This window comes from Eurytemora carolleeae, unplaced genomic scaffold (assembly GCF_000591075.1).
Source record: "Eurytemora carolleeae unplaced genomic scaffold, Eaff_2.0 scaffold463, whole genome shotgun sequence".
NCBI classification, from domain to species: domain Eukaryota; kingdom Metazoa; phylum Arthropoda; class Copepoda; order Calanoida; family Temoridae; genus Eurytemora; species Eurytemora carolleeae.
In genome coordinates, this window is record NW_019396366.1 from 64,745 (window position 1) to 83,896 (window position 19,152).

The 19,152-nt window shown below is 34.9% G+C and overlaps 2 protein-coding genes across 4 annotated transcripts; one reads left to right on the top strand and one right to left on the bottom strand.

The window, feature by feature from the left end:
• Positions 1-735, bottom strand: LOC111701798 (enhancer of split mbeta protein-like). Its single transcript, XM_023473225.1, has one exon. The coding sequence runs from the start codon at positions 697-699 to the stop codon at positions 106-108; it is 594 nt and encodes a 197-aa protein (XP_023328993.1). The 5' UTR covers positions 700-735; the 3' UTR covers positions 1-105.
• A 2,459-nt stretch (positions 736-3,194) lies between these two features.
• Positions 3,195-18,888, top strand: LOC111701797 (phosphatidylinositol 4,5-bisphosphate 3-kinase catalytic subunit beta isoform). Of its 3 annotated transcripts, none has more exons than XM_023473222.1 (33): positions 3,195-3,501; positions 3,560-3,585; positions 3,848-3,948; positions 4,681-4,835; positions 4,893-4,975; positions 5,486-5,610; positions 5,764-5,857; positions 5,969-6,040; positions 6,108-6,194; positions 6,307-6,394; positions 7,096-7,181; positions 7,318-7,441; positions 7,829-8,022; positions 8,644-8,729; positions 8,830-8,863; positions 8,919-9,002; positions 9,056-9,167; positions 9,301-9,391; positions 10,402-10,847; positions 11,548-11,654; positions 11,801-11,917; positions 12,359-12,459; positions 13,315-13,458; positions 14,016-14,079; positions 14,276-14,346; positions 14,545-14,852; positions 14,990-15,124; positions 15,181-15,263; positions 15,763-15,870; positions 17,258-17,454; positions 17,813-17,884; positions 18,110-18,209; positions 18,782-18,888. In XM_023473222.1, the coding sequence occupies exons 1-33, from the start codon at positions 3,436-3,438 to the stop codon at positions 18,858-18,860; spliced, it is 3,840 nt and encodes a 1,279-aa protein (XP_023328990.1). In that variant the 5' UTR covers positions 3,195-3,435; the 3' UTR covers positions 18,861-18,888. The 3 variants fall into 3 exon arrangements, with proteins under 3 accessions (XP_023328990.1, XP_023328992.1, XP_023328991.1); XM_023473224.1 differs by having other exon boundaries at positions 18,110-18,190; XM_023473223.1 differs by having other exon boundaries at positions 3,196-3,501; positions 17,813-17,878.
• Positions 18,889-19,152: the final 264 nt, after the last annotated feature.

Consider the following 19,152-nt stretch of genomic DNA (forward strand, 5'->3'; position numbering starts at 1 on the left):
TTTGAGATCAATATAGTTATATTTATTATTATATATTCTTGTACTTTATGTTGATAAACTATCACAGATGGGGAAGGTTGGAAAAATGAAGCTTCTAATTAAGGTTTAGAATGGTCTCCAGACAGGGCTGAGCTGAGGTTCAGGTTTGATGGAAGGACTGATCTGTAAAAGTCCGGAAACAGGAGAAATAATACTGCTCGGAGAAGGAGATGAATCTCTTCCTGAAGAGTATCCACAGTCTGATGAGGGAGAGGATGGAACTCTTACTCTCAAAGGAGAAACTCTTGAGGTTTCTATTGTGTTTAGTTTATGACCAAGATGAGACATAAGACGAGATCCAACTGTAATATCTACTCCGGTAGAAGCAAGACATTTGCTTACTTCAGTAGCACAGGCAGTATATCCTGCATGGAATCTATCCAGATCAAGTCCAGGGTTCAAGGCCAACATCTGCTGTCTCTTCAGCTTCCTCAAGTGTCTCACAGTCAACTCCAACACGTCAGCTTTCTCCAGCTTGGAGATGCTTTCTCCCTCTGTCTGCAGAGCGAACACCATGAGATCCTTGAGTTCATCAAGACAGGCATTAATCCGTGCTCTTCTCTTTCTCTCTAGGAGAGGTTTCATCACCTTCCTGTACTGATCCGTCCTGGACATTGGTTCTTCTTCAAAGTTATGTTCGGTTTTAATGACGGGTGCCATGTTGTTTTCTATGTGGTAGCTCTTTACTATGTGAAAGCCAGAAAGCGACTGCCCGTGCGCAGTACGTGCCTGGTTTATATAGGCTAGACGGGACGGGTCGGGACGCGTGGCGGCAGGTGAGCTGTAGCGTGGGAATGGATAATTGTGACTATATCTGCCAGATGCAAATTTTTAAATTGTGACATTAGAATTAAACATGGAAAAACTGAAATCATTAGCCATGTTTATCAAATATAGGAGAGTCGCTGCAATATAAGTTTCCATATCCGTCCTTATAGTAAAGAACATAGACCAAGTAAAATAATAATGGAAGAATAGATAATATGGAAACCAATGGAAGAATAGAGAATATGGAAACCAATGGAAGAATAGAGAATATGGAAACCAATGGAAGAATAGAGAATAGGGAAACCAATGGGAGAATAGAGAATATGGAAACCAATGGAAGAATATAGAATATGGAAACCAATGGAAGAATAGAGAATATGGAAACTAATGGGAGAATAGATAATATGGAAACTAATGGGAGAATAAATAATATGGAAACCAATGGAAGAATAGATAATATGGAAACCAATGGAATAATAGATAATATGGAAACCAGTGGAAGAATAGAGAATATGAAAACTAATGTAAGAATAGAGAATATGGAAACCAATGGAAGAATAGACAAGATGGAACCAAATGAAGAATAGAGAATAATAGAAAATATTAAACCCAATGGAAGAATAGTAAAGATGAAACCAATGAAAGAACAAAAAATATGGAATCAATGGAAGCAGAGAAAAATTAATCAACCAATGAAACTGAAGGAAGGAACCCAATAGAAGAAAAATCAATTTATCCTAATCCATCCTACCGTATCGCATCTAAGTGTGGATTGATTTAACACACCTTTTTAACCTTTTTATCTATCTATCAATCAATTGTTGTTTGATACACAACCCCAGGACTCAATATACTCCAGATATACTGTTGCTATTTTCGTAACAACTAGCTGGCTTTGTGTGGTGCTACCGTATAGGAAAGAAGGGGTGGGGGAGGTGTAAACATATATTGAACAGAAAAGTAAAATGAAGAGAAGGAAAAAAATTAGTAAAAAGAAATAAATGAGAAACATTGTTTCATTTTGATCTGGTCGCGATACGGAACTTGAATTAATACAATACTCTAAAATTAAATTGTTCACCTCAGACGTTCGATACACCTCCCCCCCATCTCCACCCCCCTCCTCCTCCTGCAATCTGCAAACTCTACGATTTAAAAGACATGCAGCTTTATGAGATCTTGCTGTGTTTATGGTTTAGAAGATGAAGCAGTATAAAAGAGAGTAGTAAACCCTGCCACCCACACTGATTTGAACCACCTGGAGCAGGACGGAGAAGAACTCAATCTCATCCTAGCTCTGATGAATGAATCCTAATTAAGTGATGTAATGACGGTCAGACTCAAATAGAATTATCATTAACACTTCTCCAGATGTTTCCAGCTTTCACGGGATTCCTTTAAATTAGATTCGCTCTAGGTAGGTGGTTAGGTAGGTAGGTACGTAAGTAGGAAGGTATGGAAGTGGCGGGAGATCGAGTTCAAGAGTTGGAGGGGAACGGAGAAATGAAATAAGAGGTGGGATTAAAAAAGGTTAAGAAGTGAAATAAAATAATGATAAGGAACACTTTCAGAATGATGATTGTGATCATATAAGGGGTAGAGAACAAGACTGGAGAAGATCATACAAGGGGTAGAGAACAAGACTGGAGAAGATCAAAAGAACCAGAACGAAAAATTAGAAATTAGAAGGATGGGAAAATGAAGAAGAAAGAGAAATAAACGAAGAAGAAGAAGGAGACAAAGGAGAAGAAGGGGGAGACAGAGGAGAAGGAGGAGTACGAGGAGAAAGAGGAAAAGAAGGTGATGGAGGAGACGGAGGAGCAGGAGAAGAAGGAGAAGAAGAAGGAGATGGAGGAGAAGAAGCAGATAGAAGAGAAAGAGGACAAGGATGAAACGGAGGAAAATGAATAAAAGGAGAAAAAGTAGGAAAAGGAAGAAAGGAAGAAAAAGAAGGAGAAGAAGGGGAAAGAGGATAAGGCAAAGGAGTCGGTGTAGATTGAGGAGGAGTAGGAGAACGAGAGGGGGGAAAAGTAGGAAGAAGTGAGAAGGTTAAGAAGGACTCAGTTCAGGATATAGACCGGAGTAAATGTATTTAAGATAGGATCATCTTTGAACCCTAGGACCCCCAAGAAGGGTGAAAATTGAGCCAAAAAAGATCAGATTTCCAGATTCAGTCAGATTTATTGTAGATTCAGTATTTGATGCACAGGAGAGATTTCAATTTTGGAAATTCAAGATTTCAAATAAAAAGTCAGGTTTTTGTCTCCTAAAAATATCCAGGGTTTTCAGTCCTGGTTTCTTATCAACATGTCGACTGTGAGAAGTTTATCAAGCTTAGTATCATTCACACAAGTTTAAGTTAACCATTTTAAATTAAGTAAATAAATTGTTTGTTTTTTCAAACACTAGATTGTTATTTGAATCGTTAATTATGTTCGCAGATCATTAAAAATTTGAAATGATACTATTTTTCAAAACACAATTTTATTTTTCTTAAAATCCAGAATTTAAAATTATCTTTCTTGGTTAGTGTTAAAAAGAGGTCGATTTGTGGTATATTTTCTGTCTTTCAATAACATAGAATTAGGAGCAGCGAGACACACTAGAAAAAGCTGTCTATGGTTTAAGATGAGAAAAAAGCGATGGCACAGAATTCGGAAACTCAGCTGGGTTAGTCCAACGTCTAACTCCAGGGTCAGTCAAATTTAATTTTAAAATGATAAAAAAAATTTCTTACATTTTCAAATTTTAGGGAGAAGATATTACAGGAGAAAGAAGGTGAACTAATTTTTAAAGAGATTATAAACGAAATTCTAATTGATACTAAAATAAATAACATAATTATGCTGGTGGAGAATTCGTCTTTTCCGTATTTTGATCAGGAACTTCAGCTCGGCCATTTGCCTGCTCGTCATTGTTACAAAAATCCACAAGACAATCTCTAGAAAATAATCGATAAAAAGTGGCTTTCAGAATTCCGTTCACAGTCCCTTTAATTTCTTTTATAACCAAGATAAATATCTATCTTGATCCTGTGCAGGTTGTCTAAGACTGATTTATCAATGGCTCGGGTTGAGACTGAATCCATATCTCAAGAAAAACCTTCTCCATGCAAATCTTACCACACCAGGATCAGACGAAGTATAAGATTCATAGTTTAAATCCTTCTTCACACCCATCTTACCACACCAAGATCAGAGGAAGTTTAAAATTCATAAGTTAAATCCTTCTCCATACCCATCTTACCACACCAAGATCAGAAGAAGTATAAGATTCATAATTTAAATCCTTCTCCATACCCATCTTACCACACCAAGATCAGAGGAAGTATAAAATTCATAATTTAAATCCTTCTCCATACCCATCTTACCACACCAGGATCAGACGAAATATATAATTCATAGTTTTAAACCTTCTCCATACACATCTTACCACTCCAGGGTCAGACGGAGCATGAAATTCATAGTTTTAATAAACAAAGGTTTTAAATATAGAAAATAACAAAAAAAATACAAAAAATCTTGATTCTATTTGATGAACTAAATGTGTTTTATAGTTTTTTTTTCTAAAGATGTCGATTGTTTACCCAAATATTTACATAGCTCGAGACTGTTGTTGTAATTTCAGGTGACCCTTTATTAAAAAAATGGCCTGCCCGATTTACAATGGTAGCCTCTCAACAATTATCTGATCAATAATGTGAAAGATATCTTCGTTATTCTAGCGCAAAATGTGTTTAATGATGCTAGTACGTGATCAGACTTAGCTTCTTAGGGTAAAGTTGTGAATAGGAGATTCATTAACTGATAAAAGAGGGTTTGAACGTCTTCTAAATTCCTAAGTATGTATGTTGAGACTCTTTGCACTTTATAGTTGATCCCCTGCTTGAGAAGCTACCGGAGAAGTTTATAAACCCGGAAACAGGAGAGCTAACCCTGGAGATTCTGCTCCCAACCGGTATGCTCATGAACCTGGTGGCTGAACCACAGATCCTTGTTGAAACTTTGAAGGGATTTATCATCGATCAGGTTAGATCAGGCAGGTTGGAAATATGATGTACAAAATATAAAACATGGACGTTTTAGATTCTCAACAGCTCCGAGGGGTTTCCCCTCTCTGGTTTGATGGTTGGGGACCCTGATCTATATACTCTATCCGCTATATCCAGGAACAGTTTCAGTTTCCAACATTTCTAAAAGTCTTGAGGAAATGTTCCAAATAAACTTTTTTCTAAGTTAACCTTTTCTTCAATGACTATTTAAATCAGTTAGCTTAGGCAAAGCAGTGTCGGTAACGCTAAGGGACCCAGCCCTAAGGGACCCAGCCCTACGGTAACGCTAAGGGACCCAGCCCTAATGCTAGGAATCTCGATCAATAGACAATTGGATAAATAAAGAAATTGAGTCTTTGCCACAAATTCTTAATCCTAATATCTTTGCAACCTAATGATTTAAACCTGTGATATGTTAAACTTAGATAATTTAATCTAACTGTGTAGTCATGGTTTGAAATATGTAAGGTATACGACATTAGGTTGCAAAGAAAGATATAGGGATTAGTTTATGGCAAAGACTCAATTCCTTTGAGAAATTATTATGTGTTATGGCTTAAATTTCGAATTTAATTAAGAGTTTGGATAAGAAATAAATGAACTATTTGATGATGAAACGATCTACAGGGAAGGGCTGCTAGAGGAGCTGGACGATGATATAAGTTTAGAAGATGTCAACCTAACCCAACCTATTATTAAGATGTCGAAACTACAACAACACCAACTCGGAGAAATCAGAGTCAAGAAAATAGGAAATAAATCATATATTTATTTTTGCAAAAATAGCTAGTTTGTTTAAGACAAATCTTTCCTTTGGGATAAAATACGATGTTTCAGAGACCTAGTTTTTTTGTTTTAATTTTAGATAAAATTTTTTATTTATATTTGAAATAATGGTTGGTTAGGAATTTTGGTTGGAAAGAACTTGAGTCAGCTTGAGAACTTGCAAAATACAGAAATAAAAGATTTTCGATGGAGATTACAGATTTTTGTTCTTAGGTAAGTTAACGTTCGAGAACCCTCCGAAAAACCCGGGGGCGGTAAACGACCCCCCCCCCCCCCCCTCCGTACCAAAATATTTGCCGATAAGATTGTCTAAAAACATTTTAGAATTGCCCAGGAGAGGAAACAGCTGTTGGAGCAGGATTGGAAGAATATACTCCGGTATTATTTCCCGCCCCGGTAGGTCAAAAGAAGACGACATTCAACAAATCCGTTAATAAAATTTTTTTCGTACACTTCATTGCAGAATCCGCGAAAATGAGGTTGGAACTTTCTCCTCCCAGTTCTCTCCTCAGATTGAGAGTAAACTTTATCGGACTGGAAATCATCTTTGGTAAACAAATTTTGTGAAAATGAAGAAAAAAATCAATCAATAAACGATTCAATATTTTGCGTCGAAAGCGGTTAATTTAGATGACTCAATTTGAATTTCATCTTTTTCTTAGGATTTCAGTTATTAAAGAGAACGGAGCCCAAATAAAGCTTAAAGTTTCATCAGACATTCTTCCTTCTCAGATACTAGAGTTGTGTAAGGTAAAAATATTAATATTCACATATATATAACAAGGCTTTTTAAAAATAATAAATTTCGACATTTTTTACAAGCAATATTTGTCAACATCGAACAGTCATAAACCTACCTTGGGGTAATGTGAGTTGCCTCAAAAATTTTGGACTCGATCGATTGAAGTATTAAAAAAAATTATGAAAATAAAAAGATGGAAACCGCTGTATATCTCAAGCATATACTGCTTGGAAGATATCTCTACCTATCTAAAGATCAACTGTTTAGGAAGATATCTCTACCTGTCCAAAGATCAACTGTTTAGGAAGATATCTCTACCTATCTAAAGATCAACTTTTTAGGAAGATATCTCTACCTATCTAAAGATCAACTGTTTAGGAAGATACTCTAGCTGTCTAAAGATCAACTGTTTAGGAAGATATCTCTACCTATCTAAAGATCAACTGTTTATGAAGATACTCTAGCTGTCTAAAGATCAACTGTTTAGGAAGATATCTCTACCTATCTAAAGATCAACTGTTTAGGAAGATATCTCTACCTATCTAAAGATCAACTGTTTAGGAAGATATCTCTACCTATCTAAAGATCAACTGTTTAGGAAGATATCTCTACCTATCTAAAGATCAACTGTTTAAGAAGATATCTCTACCTATCTAAAGATCAACTGTTTAGGAAGATATCTCTACCTATCTAAAGATCAACTGTTTAGGAAGATATCTCCAGCTGTCTAAAAATCAACTGTAGAGAGGAGTTCTTAGTGAGAGAATGTTCTCTTATCAACTATGATACTTTAAGGTCCAAATTATCATATTTAAAAATCATTTAATTTCTATAAATAATATAAAAATTTAGCCAAACCCAACCGTCTTTGTAAAGGAATAAATTTGGGAATAAATAAATAACAACAATTTTAATGTCTGTCTTTGTTCAGGGATCTATTCCTGCAGGGTTCGGAGATAATTCTCCTGGTGCGGACCCGGAGCAGTCTCTGTTTAGATATGGAACCGGAGATTGTAGATGAAGATATCTATTCCGACTACCAACTCCGCTCTAAAGTACGTTAAAAGAGATCTTCCCTCCTTTAGGACTGTTGCTTAAAGTGTCTGTTAATGTAATTTCGAATAACGGACTCTCCATGCAAAAAATGGCAGTGCCCGATTCACAACAGAACTCTTAAAAACTTTGTCTGATCAGGTATGAATTAGATCAATGTTTATAATTTTAAACACTAATCCTTTTCAATTGTGATTTCTGTACAAAAGTGAGTTAGGTGCATTTCTACTACAGAAAACGTAAAAGAAGTATCAGATTAAACCTAGAAATTGATTACATGAAGGTTTCAAGGGTACCGTTGTAAATCAGGCATTGCTATCTTCGAATAAAATGCCACTTGAAATTATTCTTGGATAAACCTGTCGTTCCCAGAACTTTATTTATTACAGAACAAGCTGGTGGAGGAAGTTCCCCGCAGTTTTAACTCTGTTTCCTCACTCCGGTTGCAGACAAGGTTTCTCCTACTCCTGGATTGTCTCATCCTTAAACCTGAACTCCATATGCTCAAACCTGAAGTTTACTCTGACCTTAAGCTAAGGATCGGAGTTTATCATGGCAGGAAATCCTTGTGCTCTGAAGTTAGGTGATTCAATGCCTAAAAACATTAAAGGAAATGAGTCATTGCCACAAATTCTGATTTCCTAATCCCTTTATCTCTACAACCCAATGTTGTAGACCTTAGATATTTCAAACTGTGAATTCTGATGGATCAAATAATCAAAGTTTGAAATATCAAAGGTTTACTATATCTTGTTTTAGAGATATAGGTATTAGAAAATTGGGATTTGTTGCAAAGACTCAACTCCTTTATGCTAAAAGCTTTAATCCAAACCCCTAGGAGAATTAATGTTCATTATAGTCTTTTTTTGAAAAGAGAAATTCTAATGATGAGGAGATAGACATTTAGGAGTTTTGCTAAGCAAAAACAGTAATAATAATGAATATAATCAAAATAGTCAAAATATTAATGTTAAAAATGATAAAACGTTAATGCTAATTGCTACGCTAGCCATAAAGTGAAATCCCAAACGATTAAATAAAAGATCTAAGCTCGTTATAAGAATGTTCATTCAAAATCCAGACTTGGTGGACTTGTACGTAAACTAATGAGAGGTAGGGTTAAAAATATTAACTAAATGGTTGAGATGCTTCTTAAGGTTGCCTGTTCAGTCGAGTTCTTTGCTATAAACATATATTTTTATAGTTTGAGTTTTGGAGAACGGGTAAAAACAATGGTGGATAAACATGGAACTTTCTTCAAATACGTTCTGGACCAGTGTGTTGAATTAGGAATTAATCCTTATCTTTAAAATGCATTTATTGTAGCGTGAGTCAATATCAAGCTTTCAATAAGAATTATTTACTCAGCGTTAAAGGATTAAAATCCTAGATATCCTGGTGTCTAATCTACCAAGAATGGCACGGTTAGTTCTCCAGGTATAAACTATAATACAGGAAAAATGTTTGATTCTACTCTAGGTTATGTTTTGGACTTTACAGGGAGAGGAAAAGAAGAATTTTACCGCTGGCCTGGGTTAACACGAATATCTTTGATTATAAAAGGTTGTATCTAGTCAACCAAAGGATCTAACAATGTTAATCTAATTATTTTTTAGAGTTTTAAAAAAGTGTCTTACTCTCCACTTCTGGTCCTACTCAGACACCGAGTCAATCCATCCTTGTCAATCATCCGTCCTGCAACCAACCCTTTTATCGGAGCAAAACAAGGTTAAAACTAAATTATATTTAAAAAAAGATGTTTTGATAATATCTTTTGAAATTCTGAATATACTTGATTTTTTGTGTGTTTGCCTTAGTTCTTTAAATCTTGATTTTTAAATGATGAGATTAAAAATTTTAGAACTTTAAGCTGGCGTCCTCTCTTGTCTTCAAGTTTGGAAACCAGAAGAAAGGAAACCTTGTCGAGTTTCCAAATAATATTTCACAAGAAGGTATTTTTAGAAGGAAAGGATCAGATTACTCTTCTCAATACTCTCTAATCTTCTAATAATTTGCAAACATGAACTCTGCAAAGTCAAATAATTAAAGTAAAAATATTGGGATTAGAAAATTGGGGTTTGAGTTCCTTTGGAAAGTAACCAGAAAGTAACTTAGTTGCATCAAGTATTGGGTTGTGATTAAAGGGACTGGGTTGTGATTAAAGGGATCGGGTTGTGATTAAAGGGATTTGGTTGTAAATAAAGGGATTGGGTTGTGATTGAAGGGACTGGGTTGTGATTAAAGGGACTGGGTTGTGATTAAAGGGACTGGGTTGTGATTGAAGGGACTGGGTTGTGATTAAAGGGACTGGTGACGTAAGTATAAGTGAACCTCTATTTATAGAGTGGCATTTACAACGGTTCCCTTTCATTCTTTGTCTGAATAATAATGCATAAGATATCCTTCTTTTTCTTTCGGAAATTTGGTTATTTTAAACTGTGGTTTCTCTATGAAAGTGACTTCCAGATTCATGCTACGGAGACAGTGAAGGAAATTTTCAAAATAGACAAGATAGAAAATGACGATATCTGTCTGCTTGTTACTCAGATAGAATCGGATAAACCACTTTTTTAATGGAGAGCAACTTGAAATTACTTCTACACTCTACAGTTCTTCTTTATCACAATTTTTTTTTAATGTAGAGGAAATAATCCGAAGCTAGATGAACGGGCTTTAAATATGTGGAACGATGCTTTGAAAGATTCATTTCCGTAGTTGAAGAAACGAAAAGATGACTTTAGCTGGCTCCCTAATCGTCTTAATTGGATAAAAAATTATAATATTTTCATAATCATCAGCCGGTGATCCTTTGCTTAGAAAGGAGCCAAAATTTTACCCAACGACCATCTAGATCCAACATAAATTTCGATTGCACATTTAGCGTTTTGAAAACAACCTTCAGCATTTATTCATGGCAGTTGGTTTTGACTAGTTTTCATAAATAAATCTTAATGTTTTTAAGAAATACCGAGCAGTGATGAACTCAAAAAACAAAAACTTCGGTCAGAAAATCCGACTCAATCTTCCCAAAAAGAAACATTAAGAACAAAAGAACCCCGAATAAGTTATACGTCAAAGTATCAGAATGAACCTGGAGATTCAGTTCCGAGATCAGAGAACCCCAGAGAACCAATCCTTCTCTGTAGATCCGGAGAACCCAACCTTCTCTGTAAACCCGGAGAATCCAACCTTCTCTGTAAACCCGGAGAATACAACCTTCTCTGTAATCCCGAAGAACCCAACCTCCCCTGTAGACCCGGAGAACCCAACCTTCTCTGGAAACCTCAAAGAAGATCATTGCTCCGGGAGGGTTCCGTTCTTGTTCCTCGTCTAAAAATGAGTAAAACTTTTAACGAGGAGTTACAGAGGATTGCAAGACGTGATCAACATCATCAGATGACGGAGCAGGTTAGATACTTTTAGGATATAGTCGAAATATTGTAAATCATTGTAAACCTAAGATTTAGGCTGTAACTTAAGTCTAAGTAAGATCACTTTTTACCTGTGGTGTGGGTTGGATTATCGTTAAGCTTAGGTTCATGATTCATCATTTAAACCTTAGGTAATGGTCAGCTAGTTTGAAATCTTAGGCTTAGGTTAGATCATTGTAAACTTTAGGTATATGTTAGATCATTGTAAACCTTAGATTAATGATTGATCATTTTAAACCTCAGGTTTAGATTAAATTATTGTAAACCTTAGGTTTAGGTTAGATCATTGTAAAGATTAGGTTTAAACTGGATTATTGTAGGTTTGATCCTTGTAACTTTAATAAAGTTTAGGTTTATTCATTGTAAACCTTAGGTTTTCTTTGAACCGTTTTAAGCCTTGGGAATAGATAGATAGATATATATTTGACTAAATATTTTAATAAATAACAATTAAACAATTTTTACATTTTAATTTAGTCAGGACCTCTCTAATCATTGCTGAATGAGAGGCCCTTTTTCAGCGATAAATAGAAGGGATCAAACTCTATATAATCTAGGAGATGACACTACTTCTAAGTTTGTAGGATGATTGTAGAATGGATTAAACTCTAATCTAGGAGATGATACTACTGCTAAGTTTGTAGGATGATTGTAGAATGGATTAAACTCTAATCTAGGAGATGATACTACTGCTTAGTTTGAAGGATGATTGTAGAATGGATCATCCTAGAATACTTCCAAGAATAGTTGACTGTGTAGACTATACTAACTACCAGCAAGTCAGGTTTAGTTTAATAATATTCTTTATTAAAAAATGCTGAATACATAGTAAGAGATTCAACCAGGAAAGTGTGATGTGTTTTATAATTTCATATTTGCTTCAAAAAATAATCAAACGATTTATGAAAAAAACAAAAAAAAATTCTTTAGGGATCTCCATGATCTTCTGGAAAGATGGCCACGGGTTCCAGTTGAGTGTGCTTTGCAACTTCTAGATCAATCTTACCCCGATCAAAGGGTTCATGATTTTGCAGTTCAATCACTCAGGTAGATCAAACATACCCTGACCAAAGGGTTCATGATTTTACAGTTCAATTTTAAACACAAAGCACAGGGTATGTCATAACAGTTTTATACTCTCCTCGATAAACCTTGTATTTGCTCAGTTTATGGATGTTATGTTATCTTGTAAAATTAGTCTCTAGATATCTGCATACAGGAACCGAGCAATAAAATGTTTTTCAAAAACCCTTAAGTTTATGCTTATAAAAGGGCCCCCCCCCCATTCCTCAAGGACGAGACTCCAAGAGACAGAATTAGTTTCTTTTATTCGTTTAAAAACACTTAAAGTTAATCTATCATTAGGACATTGAATCTATTGTTAAGAAAATGCTGTTTAGTCATAATCTGTAAAGATTTTTGGATCGTGAATTGTTTATGCATAACTTGCCTAAACTATAATTTCAGTTACTAATGATTTTATCCTAGGGAAGGGTCAGATGAGGAGCTGGAGATGTATCTGAACCATCTTGTTCAAGCTGTTAAACATCAGAACTTTTTCCATAGTTCTCTAGTAGAGTTTCTTCTAGGTAGGTCTAGAGTACTATAGGTTTAAGATCCTAGAGAACATGTTCAAAATTCTAGAGAATAGGTTCAAAATTCTAGAGAATAGGTTCAAAATTCTAGAGAATAGGTTCAAATTCTAGAGAATAGGTTCAAAATTCTAGAGAATAGGTTTAAAATTTTAGAGAAGAGGTTCAAATTCTAGAGAATAGGTTCAAAATTCTAGAGAATAGGTTCAAAATTCTAAAGAATAGGTTCAAAATTCTAGAGAATAGGATTAATAGGTTCAAGATCCTAGAGAATAGGTTCAAAATTCTAGAGAATAGGTTCAAAATTCTAGAGAATAGGTTCAAAGTTCTAGAGAATAGGTTCAAGATCCTAGACAATACGTTCAAGATCCTAGAGAATAGGTTCAAAATCCTAGAGAATAGGTTCAAGATCCTAGACAATGCGTTCAAGATCCTACACAATACGTTCAAGATCCTAGGGAATATATTTAAGATCCTAGAGAATATGTTCAAGATCTTAGACAATACGTTCAAGATCCTAGAGAATAGGTTCAAAATTCTAGAGAATAGGTTCAAGATCCTAGACAATACGTTCAAGATCCTAGAGAATAGGTTCAAAATCCTAGAGAATAGGTTCAAGATCCTAGACAATGCGTTCAAGATCCTACACAATACGTTCAAGATCCTAGGGAATTTATTCAAGATCCTAGACAATACGTTTAAGATCCTAGGGAATATGTTCAAGATCCTAGAGAATAGGTTCAAGATCTTAGAAAATAGGTTCGATATCCTAGAGAACAGGTTCAATATCCTAGAGAATAGGTTCAAGATCTTAGAGAATAGGTTCAAGATATCTAATCAATCTTTGCTCAGAGAGAACCCTGAAAAATCAGAGATTAGGACATCAGTTCTTCTGGATTCTCCGGTCTCAGATCCGTCCTGACTCCGCAGCTCTGAAACTCCCACTAGTTCTAGAAGCATATCTTCTAGGAGCTCCAGGGCATATGAGAATACTAGGTTGGCAAAATAACCAAATTATATTGTAATATTTTTGAGAGAAAAAAAAACTTTTTGGGTCTGAAGAAAAGGTATTAAAAAACCTTGAAAATTAAGCACTTTAATAATATTCTTGTAACATTCAAAAGCGATTTATAAAGAAACTAATTAGTCGCCAAAATCTCTAAATTCTTTTCTATTTATCTTTACAACCTGCGGCCAAATTTAAAGAATTTAAACCCCGTCGCTCAACTCAAATCTCGAAAAACTTAATACATTTTAAAGTTGAACCATCCACGTTTGAGCCGCGGCTCAAATTCTTTGAATTCGGCCTCTGATGGTGTAAACCTTGATATTTTATACTTGGACTATTTGATCTGACAGAAATAAAATTTTGAAGTATCAGTGTTCGGCACCAAGTTCAAAAGATATATGGATTAGAGAATCTAGAGTTTGAGGCAAGCAATCAGTTCTTTTGAGAAACTTCAAAGAATTTTAGGTAGGACCGGATTTATGCCCCCGCCCCCCCCCCCCCAGTTGCGCCAATAATGAAATAATAAAAATAATGAATAATTCAGAGAAACAACGTGATTTTCTCCGAAAATTGAAATCAATGTCAAACTGTCTGGAGATGTATGACAGGTTGGATAAGAATTTAATGTCTTAATCATAATAGATAAATTCAAGACAGAATACAGTGACCTCGATAGTAAAGTGGAATATGGCTTTTGATTAAAAATACAGCTGAGAATTTAGACCACTATTATACTACTGCAAGACTTTCAAAATATATGATGTAATTTAACAGTGAAACCGTACCCTGAAGATATTTGTTTAGAAAAGGGTTTTCTATCCAGACAAAACGAAAACTGTTTCTAGAGAATATCAACAAGTTTCTGTCTCCTCTAGGAAACTGATGTTACGAATAGAGAAAATCCACGAAATGTTTTTTTTAAATCCACGATTCCAAATTTTAAATTTTTACATAGAAAACAATGAGGTAATTACATTTAGGTTTAATATGAAGGACAAACTAAAACTACTTTATTCCCTGCAGTTTCGAAGTTTTAGAAATATTCTAAATTCGAAACATTTTTACAAGTATAGTTTTGGAAGAGGGATTTATTTGTCCTTTGGATCCAACCCTCCGATGTAGTCGGATATCACTAAAATCTTGCTCTATCATGAACTCAAAGAAGATGCCGATCAAACTGGTTTTTCAGCACTACGACTCCAGGTACCAAGGCAGACAGGAAAACCAGAAGTCAAGGGAGAGTGCCAGGATGGTTGAAGGTAACCGGAGTAAGGATGAAACTGTGGAAGATGGAGAAAACGTCCCTAGCAAGAGGATTTGTTTCATGTATAAATGTGGCGATGATCTTAGACAAGATTCTTTAGTTCTCAACATAATAAAGGTTAAGACTTTTTAACTCTACTTTAGCTTTCACCAGGTTAAGGCTTGAAACAAGACTTTATCATTTAATGTAAAAAATGGAGATACTTGAGTATTTCTTTGACTCCATGATGGTTTTGTTTGATCCAGTATATCTAGTTGATGGATGCTATCTGGAAGCAAGGTGGTGTAGATTACAAGATGAACAGTTATCAATGCGTCCCAACCTCACACAATGAAGGTTTGATCGAGATTGTTCCCCAGGCACAAACTATCTGTCAGATACAAATGGAGGTTAGAATTTTACTCCGTCCTGACAACAAGGTTGGATTTAACCTAGGTTTGTTCAGGAGAGTTCTCAGGATAGATCAGGAGATAGAGCAGCATGGACTTTCAAGTATACAGCAGTTTTCCAGAGGGAACTTTTATACAGGTAGTTTCAGTTTAAACTAGTTTAAAGTTTGAGGTATTTTCAGGTCCAGGTGGTTCAAGTTCCAGGTAGTTTCATTCAAGCTAGTTTAAAGTTTGATGTAGTTTCAGGTCCAGGTGGTTTTAGATAGTTTCATTTCCGTGTAGTTCAAAGTAGTTTTAGTTCCAAATTGTTTAAGTTGCTGGTAGTTTCAGTTACAGGTAGTTCCAGGTAGTTTCGGGTAGTTTCGGGTAACTCCAGGTAGTTCCAGGTAGTTCCAGGTAGTTACAGGTAGTTCCAGGTAGTTTCAGGTAGTTTCGGGTAGCTCCAGGTAGTAAAGGTAGTTACAGGTAGTTACAGGTAGTTTCAGGTAGTTTCGGGTAGTTACAGGTAATTCCAGGTAGTTCCTGGTAGCCGGTAGCTCAAATAAGTTTCGGAAACCGGAAAATGGTAAATGAATATCATCAAAGTGTAAGTTAGATATATTTAAATAAGTAGTTTCCTCATGCCACATTGTTTAAAGATGGATTTGTCGCCACAACCCGGAGAACTTATCCAACGCTTTAGAGAACTTCAAGCTCTCCCTGGCCGGGTATACAGTAGCCATGTACGTTCTCGGCATAGGAGACAGGTATCTACATAGAGTACAATTATCAAATATTATAAACTTTTTTCGACTTCTTGAAACCCCATAACAATTTCAATGAAAACGATGCTCAACCTTAACTGAAATGAGAGTATGAGACTAGAGGTATAAGGTTTGTGTCAAGGAGTATGGAATAGAGGGGAGATACAACTGACGCGGCCCAACCTACCATATGATTATGCACGCTTTGCAGACGGGTACTCCATTTGTATAAGAAATATTCAGAATAGGTTATTGTATACGCAGTAATTGTACATCAGACAAATAATTCTTATACAAATGAAGTACCGTCTGTAAAGCATGTATAATCATATGGTTGGTCGAACTGCGTCAGTTATATCTCCTTTCTATTTCATCCTCCTTGGTTTGTGTACAGTCTGCTATCTAAGATCGCTCTAGAACTGCTTAGTTTTATTTTGAGGAGCAAATCCAACACTACTAACAGTTAAATCTAAACAAAAAAAGTAGTTGGACTAGTCGTGGTTAGTTCAACTGCCTTTCTCTCGTTTCCACGGCTCTTCTCTAATTGCTAGAGTTTATGTTGTATATGACTTTTTGGTGTTTAAGAAATCTAAGAAGTAATCATTCAATATTTAAGATTAATTGTATCTTCTAAAAGGTTCTATTTTCACACTATGAACAAAGTTTACTAAAATTGAACGAAACTCCAGAGTTTTTGGGGTCTTAACATTTGTGTAGATTTTGATTTAAGAGATTGGAAAAAAATGAGAATATGAAGTAACTAAATAAAATATTAGTCCATAACAAAAATATTGATATCCACAAAACTGCCTAACCCCATTCCTGAAACCTGGGTTTCATAATGATACCCTGTCTTAAGTTTTGGGCTCTGAGGATAAAATCGTGTACATTTAATATTGATTAACCGACTATAAAATATCTTAACGCAAATGAGCGTTCTGTAAAACCACATAAATCTGACTTTTTTTTAATCAAATAACGATATCCCTACCATGGGTTCAATTGAGATATTTTGATTTGTAAAGAAACTACAGATCAAGGATGATACACCAGAAACCTTCGCACTTTAGTTTCGGGACGGAATGGGACTGTGCACTATGCAGTTTTCTTAAATTTAATTTTATATCTTTCTTAGTCTTCCTTAACAACTGTGTACCAAACCCTAAAATCAAATTTGACCTTCAGATCGTCAGAATTGTAGAGTTTTATGTCATCATTAAAGTTTTATAACATAAATTTCACTACATGGGGATCATTCATTAGGTGTACCGTCCCGTTTTTCTTTATAAATTCGGTATTTACACTGTACAGCATGCTCTAGCTGATTAAAATTCAGCCCGGTAATTGAAATATTATTATTCTTTCTTGGTAATAATGTATCATGTTCCAGGCACAATGATAATATAATGCTGCAAACCTGTGGAAAACTGTTCCACATTGATTTTGGGCACATGGTCGGGAACTTTAAATCCAAGATGGGAATTAACAGGGAACGATCTCCTATGATTCTTCCTCCCATGTTCCTTTTCGTTATTGAGCAGATTGGTCCGGAGCAGTTTCAAGTTTTTAGAAATTTGTGTGAAAAAGGTAATTATAATAAACCACTTTTTTCAAAAATTTCCTTTATTATTCATCTATTATTTTGTCAATTTAAATAATTTATCAAATCTAAAAAAATTCTCTATGATTTTTAAGCTCAATTCATAATTTTTCATCCCATTTAATCATAATTCGTCATATTTCATCACATTTAATCGTATTTCATCCTTTTTCATCACGTTTTATATCAATTAATCATGTCAAGTATCGTATTTCATCATATTTCATCATATTTCATCCTATTTCATCCTTTTGCATCCTATCATATTTCATAAATTTTCATAGATTTTTACCATATTCAATAATTCTGTAATATTTTCATAATTTTAATTTAAATTGCTTTTAGGGTACCTGATGCTGCGTGAGTGTGGATCTTTAATAGTTTCTCTTCTTGCGATGATGGTTTTTACAGGTTCAGGTTCTTTTTCCAATTTTCATGTAAATAAAAAATCGTATTAAATTTAATTATTCAATGTCACGTTAATTTTTTGGAAGTGTCATTGATATTTTAAGATAGCTCACATTGTTCTGAAATTGTCCGAAGTGTTCCGAAAATGTCTGAAAAGTTCCCAAAATGTTCAAAATGTTCCCAAAATGTCCGAATGTTTCAAATTAAACCGAATTGTTTGACTGATATCTACAGGACTACCTGATCTACAGAGTGTGGAGGATCTAGAGTATATTAGACATAGTCTTCAGCTTGATGATAATATTGATGATGAAGGTGCTCTGAAACACTTCAGGTTAAACTAGAGATATTAAAGGGAGTGTTCGCGAAAAATGTTATGATACTTATAAACTATATAAGTAAAGCGGTATCTATATCAATTCATTATTTATGAAACTATTGTGTACTTTATCATTCTTACTCACTTCATCGTGAATTTCATAATGACCGTGCTATAAAGTTAAATTAGCTGTACATTATAGCATGTGTGCTATAAAGTTTTAATTGGTTCCCGGATTTTCTCCAAAATATTTAGGATATTTCCAAAATATTTTTTCAATTGAAATGAAAATAAAATTGAAATCAACTTCTGTTGTTTCAAAGCTTATTTGATCTAGAAACAGCCATTGAAATATAAGACAAGCACACAAACGTTTCATAAAATTACCTATAACCCTATTTTCTCGCCTTTTTAGATTATATTTTGTCCCGATCGCTAAAGTTCGGCAGAAAATTAAATCTAAAAAGGCTTGAACCTTCTCGATAAAGAGAAAATGTCTGTCCAAAAACTTTATAAAATTGCGAATCAAAATAACAGCGTTATAAACAGTTATTATTGAATATTTTAAGGGGTTATTTTTTGTTCAGGCAAGAGTTTGATCTTTCACTGAAGGAGTCCTACACAACAACAATAAACTGGTTTTCCCATACCCTCAAACAAATGTAAACAATAACAATAAAATATAAACAATCAGTGTATACAGTGTATACAGGGGCGTATACAAGATTTTCCCAGGGGTGGCTTAATCTTTTTTTGACATTCCAGGGGGGTTCTCAGCAATTTCGCTGGGTGGCTGAATCTCCCCTCAATCATAGTGTTCACATCCTCTAAGGGGCATAGAAGGTAGAAAGGGGGGGATGTATACAGGGGGGGCCCTTGTATACACCCCTGAGTGTATATAAAGAAATACTTGTGATTAATACTTTAAGATGAAGTCAGGCCTCCCTTGAGCTTATCT